General features: G+C 43.9%; 1 protein-coding gene across 2 annotated transcripts in view; it reads left to right on the top strand.

Annotated features, from left to right (window-relative positions):
• SCNN1A (sodium channel epithelial 1 alpha subunit) overlaps nt 1–5,587 on the top strand; it is a 28,637-nt gene that overhangs the window by 16,470 nt on the left and 6,580 nt on the right. For both annotated transcript variants that reach the window (XM_027838616.1, XM_027838614.1), the window contains exons 5-8: nt 1,765–1,868; nt 2,322–2,485; nt 3,075–3,176; nt 3,430–3,547. In XM_027838616.1, coding sequence (XP_027694417.1) covers nt 1,765–1,868; nt 2,322–2,485; nt 3,075–3,176; nt 3,430–3,547 — 488 coding nt within the window. The remainder of the gene's footprint in view (nt 1–1,764; nt 1,869–2,321; nt 2,486–3,074; nt 3,177–3,429; nt 3,548–5,587) is intronic.

The following is a 5,587-nucleotide window of genomic DNA, read 5'->3' as shown; positions in this document are numbered from 1 at the left end:
GTGTGTGTGTGTGTGTGTGTGTGTGTGTGTGTGTGTGTGTGTGTGTGTGTCTAAGATTGCTGTTAGTTCTGACTTCCTTAGCTCTGCCAGTATTCTGGTCTACCACAGAAGTCATTCTTGCCAGGAATATTATAGGTAGGGGATATACTAGATGATCTCTGAGGTCCTGTCCAACTCTTAAGCTTCTGTGATCTGCTCATACCGATTTAACCTTCTCCCAAATCTTCAATAGAGGAGTCCTGACATGATCACTTTCACCCTCTCCAAAGGAGGAGCTCTTCTAAGGTAGCATCTGGCATATATCATAATGGGTTGCTAAGCCTTGCAAGAAAGCAGCAAGTGTCCCAACTGCTCTGGCCCCCAGCTGTCCTGTGACACCTTCTCTTCCCATTTCTCCCACTTTTCCAAATCACATGTTTTCTTTTCCAGCTTTAAGCTGGTGTTTATTTAAGGACAGATCTTGCCACCTGGGAGGGTGTGGCATTCAGAGCACCTGGGGCTTGATCAGCCCATACTTCCCTGACACCTCAGCCTTTCTCTGACTTTCCCCAGTCTCTAATCCTTCTCTCATCTCCTGACCTAGTTCTGAAGCTCTTTCTTCTTGCTCTTTTTCCTCCCATCAAGGACTCTATCTTTCCTAATAGTTCATAGTTCATCTGTAATTTGACATTTAGGATCTGATCTTTGGGAGAGCCTGGGAGGAGGGGTGTGGAAGAGATAAGTTCACCCTAGGATGTTGCTAAAATTAGAACAGAGAAAATTCAGAGATTAAGTAGTACAATTTTCTCATATTACAGATAAGAAAATTTAGGTCAAGAGAAGGTAAAGGATTTGTGCAAGGTCACATAGCTAGTTAGTGGCAGAATCAGGATTCAGAACTCAGGTCTACTGATTCCCAGCCTAGAGTTATTTCCAACATACAATCCTGCCTTCCTGCTCCCAGTCTATAAATCATTAACATGTAGGTATACTGACTCCTGCAGGCTTGGTCTGTGTAGGATTTCCCTCATCCCTACCAACTTTCTACAACCAGACTTGGTGGTGGTGGGTGGGGGATGGTTCTTCCAGTTGAAGAAATACTATTGATGACAGTGATACTTTGGATTGCTGTGGAACAACAGAGCTCAGAGGGTCCTTGTTGAGAGGGGATGGTCAGGGGCTTTGTAGTCAATGGTCCCCTCCCCAACCATGCTTTATCTCTCTTTTATCAATCCTTTTCTTTTCCTTGAGGAGACTCTCTTTTCCTGCTCTTTCCTGAATCTCTCTCATTCAAAAACTGGTTTGGGAGTGGGAGCTATGTGCAGAAGTTGTGCTGGGTGCCTTCTCTCAGAGAATTTATAATCTGATGGAGTATATAATACTGCCTGCTTGAAAAGTTAACTAACAAGGTGAAAGTTTTAAGTTGCTGGAAATGATTTTCCCACCCAAATGCCACTTTGTGCCTGTCATTGGCACTTACGGTTCTAAAATATACTTATTACATGTCTTCACTCCAGCTAGATTGTAAACTCCTTGAGGGTAGGGACCAGTATCTTGTTCCTCTGTTTTGCTGTTGCTTAGCAGAGTGAATCAACTCAATTGTTTGTTCAATTGAATTAACTGTGAGTTGTCAAATAACAAGCAAACAAATGGTGCCAGACAGTAAGTACTCCAGGAGATCAGAGGAGAGAAGTGAGAGGCTCTTCTTGTCCCCAGCCCAATTCCCATTTCCTTTCCCTGGCTCCCCTCTTCCTCCTCTAACCCTGTTCTCTCTCCACTGCTAAGGAATTACTCCCAGTTTCATCACCCCATCTATGGAAACTGTTATACCTTCAATGGCAAGAATAACTCCAACCTCTGGATGTCCTCTACACCTGGAATCAGTAACGGTAAGAGACTCTTCCCTAGGCCTTCTCTCCATTCTTCTATTCAGCTACTCCTATTCCTCACATCTTCTCCTGTTTTCCTCAGTCCATATGCTAGGTTTCCTCAGCTGGATTCTTTTTCCCTTAGTTGCAGTTCATAGCAAACCCAATCCATTCTAGAGGGGTGCCATCTTGGATTTTTCCCTCTTTCCTTTGAGTTATATGCCAAATTCATCACAAAACTGATAGAATCTGGTTCCAATTGTTATTACTGATTGGTATTATTTCCTGAGTGTCTGTGACAATTGTTCACAAATCCTGTGACCCTCTTGACTCCAGTTCTTCCTGACCTTATTCCCTTAAATTTTGGGCAGCTGGAAAAGATTGGAATGAGGCAGAGATGACTTCCTTCCCCTTAGTTATTAGTGCCACATTCTCCTTTTCTTAAATTCCTTCTTGCCTTGCCAACCCTTCTAGGTCTGTCCCTGACACTACGAACAGAGCGAAATGATTTCATTCCTCTGCTGTCCACAGTGACAGGGGCCAGGGTGATGGTGCATGGGCAAGATGAACCAGCATTCATGGATGATGGTGGCTTCAACATTCGACCAGGAGTGGAGACATCTATCAGCATGAGAAAGGCATGGGCACTATGTCTAGAGCCTTGGGTATGGGGTGGGAGGAATATAGGAAGAAGAGGGAGGAAGGTTCTCAGAGATATGAAAGGCACAGATGGCAGCAAGATGTCTGGGAAGGGACTCAGCAATAACTCTTGGTGTCAGAGCATGGAGGGAAAGGGGAAGAATTGTGTCTCCTCAATGACAAATTAAGAGTAGGTTGGAGTATAGGGTTCCTATAGAATGAGTATATGGAATGTGGGGTCTACTAGGAGTTGGGGATCCTGAGGAGCAGGAATCAGGGACATGGTTATCCTAGGGATTAGGAACTGGCATTAAGGGGCATTCTGATAATCAGATGCAAATGGTGTAACTATTGGTACTTGGAGACTGGGAGGGAAGAAAGCCTCTGGAGGACCTGAGAAATATAGGGAGCTGGATATTGGGATGGCCACTGAAAGACATGAGAATTTGTTAGTTGTCATGGGATTGTGGGGGCTAGTAGATTTAAGTGTGAGCCCTGAGGATCCAGCCAGGAAGAACTGAGCACTGGGGTAGGGGAAAGGCTAACTGTTTTGACCTAGACCTTTCTGGGTTTGGGTGGGGTGGACAGGAAACCCTGGACCGACTTGGGGGTGACTATGGGGATTGTACCAACAATGGCAGCAGCGACGTCAAAGTCAAGAACTTCTATTCTTCCAAGTATACACAGCAGGTGAAATCCCAGTTTGATGATTCCCCTCTCCCATCCTTCTCACATCTTCTAGGTCAGTTCAAGACTCAGTAGCCAGGGCCATCCTACCCTTCACCAGATTATTATGAAGTGTGGTGGTACATGGTGCAGAGGACTGTTTGCCCTTTCCTTCCTCTCCTTTTCTCCTTGGGGTATCCTAGTGGGGTTGTCACTAGGGGAGGGATGTAGTCCACAGTCTGAGCTCCTTTCCTTCTGCACTCTCTTTTTCCCCCAGGTGTGTGTCCACTCCTGCTTCCAGGAAAATATGATCCAGAAGTGTGGGTGTGCATATATGTCCTACCCAAAGCCCGATAAAGTAGAGTTTTGTGACTATAAGAAGCACACAGACTGGGGTGAGCCACTTGTCCCCTTTTTGGCTTTCGCACAGGGGTCCCATAGGGATATCTTCCCTTGACACTCTCTCCCTTCCCTTTTGTCTCTCCCTGTTCCTTGACAGCTTGTCCCTCCCCTTTGGTCTCTTATCTCTCACTTTCATAACTTTAGTCTTGGCGTTTCCCCCTATCTCTATGTGTTTGGCTCTGTTCTTGTTCTACTTTCTTTGAGTCTCTGTTGTGGTCTCTCTGTGTTTATGAGCTTTCTCTTTTCTCAATCACCTGTTCTGTCTCTGGTTTATTGTTTCTCTTTCTGGATCTCTGTTTTTGATTCTGTTTTCCTCCTGATCTCTGATGCTCTGTCTAGGTTTCTCTCTTGGTTTCTGTTTGGGTCTCAAAGAATGTAAGGGTTGTTAGGAACTCAGAGATCCTCCAATCTGACTTGCAATTCAACAAGAATCTCCTATATAATGCAAATCTCACAGAATATTAGAGCCCAAGGCAGCTTTAGAGGTCATTTAGTCCACTTTTGTCCAGTCAGTTGACAAGTGTTGATTAAGCCCTTAATATGTGCCAAGGACTGTGCTAAATAAAGACAAAACTGAGGCTCCAAGAAGGTGTGACTTACCCAATCAAGGTCACACAGACAGATTGCAAATGGCAGCCCTGGTCATTCATCTTCCACTTGAAAACCTCCAGTGAAGGGGAAGGACCCATAGCTCATCCCACTTTTGGCCAGCTCTCGAGCTCAAATCCATCTCTGCAGCTTTTCCTCTTCCTACTAGTTCTGCCCTCTAAGGCTAAGCAGAACAGGTCTGCAATTCTCCCAAATGATGGCCTTTTGAATACTTGAAGACAGCTATCATGTTCTTGATAAGTCTTCTCCAGGCTGAATATTGCCAGCTCCTTTTACAACATAGTCTCCCTTCACCATCCTGATTGTCTTCCTTAGGAGGAAATCAGAACTGGACACTGGGCTCCAGATGTCCAACCATGGCAGAGCACAGTGGGACTATTATTACCCCCTCAGAACATTATGCCTCTCTTAATACAGCTTAAGTAGCTTTAGCTATTTATATCATGAGAGATATGCTATATGATACTATTATAGCATTGACTTATATTAAGCATGAAGTCAATGAAAACCCCTAGATTGTTCCAATCAGCACTGTTGTCTGGCTATGCTTCTCCCATCCTATAGTTATGTAGTTGGTTTTTTAAACCCAAGTATAGAGTCTGCATTTATCCCTATTAATTTTGAAATTTTATTTCAGTAAATTCAATCCATTGCTCTGCCCTATTGAGATCTTATTCCTTTGTTTGATGTTATCTCCCTTTGGGTCTTTATTTCTTTCGTTCTTCTCCTCTGCCCCCTCTTCCTCCTCCTCCTCCTCCCTCTCTCACCCCCTCCTCTCCTTCCCTCCCTCCTCCTTCTTCTTCTTTTTTTCTTCTCCTTCTCCTTCTCCTTCCCCCTCCTCTTCTCCTTCCCATTTTTCTTTCTCTTCCTCCTCTTCTCCTTCCTCTTCCCCCCATTATTGGACCTTATCGATCCATCAATAACCAAGCATTTATTGAGTGCATACTTTGTGCCAGGTGCACTGGAGAATCAAAGACTAAAACAAAACAATGCTCACTCAAAACAGAGGTTATACTCGGTCAAGTGAAACAGTGTGTTCTCATGGGAGAGAATCACTAGTAGGTGAAGGATCAAGGAAAGACTAGCATAGAAAGCAGCACTTAAGTTGAACTTGAAGCAAGCTAGTGATTCTAAGGAGTGGAAGTGAGGAGCAAATACATTGCCAGTTTGGGGGTGGGGGTGAGGGGCAGCCTGTGAAAAGACATGGAGATGGGAGGAGCAACGTGATGTAGAAGGAATAGAAAGTAGGCCAGTGTTGCTAGCATGTAGAGCTCATGAAGAGGATATATTACAATATAATATAACACAATATATTAATATAATAACATGACAATAATACCATGTAATATACCATGCCATACCATATACCATATAATAATATAATGTATTAACACTATAATGTATTAATATAATGTAACATATCA

The sequence above is a fragment of the Vombatus ursinus genome, unplaced genomic scaffold (genome assembly GCF_900497805.2).
Source record: "Vombatus ursinus unplaced genomic scaffold, bare-nosed wombat genome assembly UNPS02014830.1, whole genome shotgun sequence".
NCBI classification, from domain to species: domain Eukaryota; kingdom Metazoa; phylum Chordata; class Mammalia; order Diprotodontia; family Vombatidae; genus Vombatus; species Vombatus ursinus.
The sequence above is the reverse complement of the archived record's forward strand: the minus strand, read 5'-3'. Positions and strand labels throughout refer to the sequence as shown.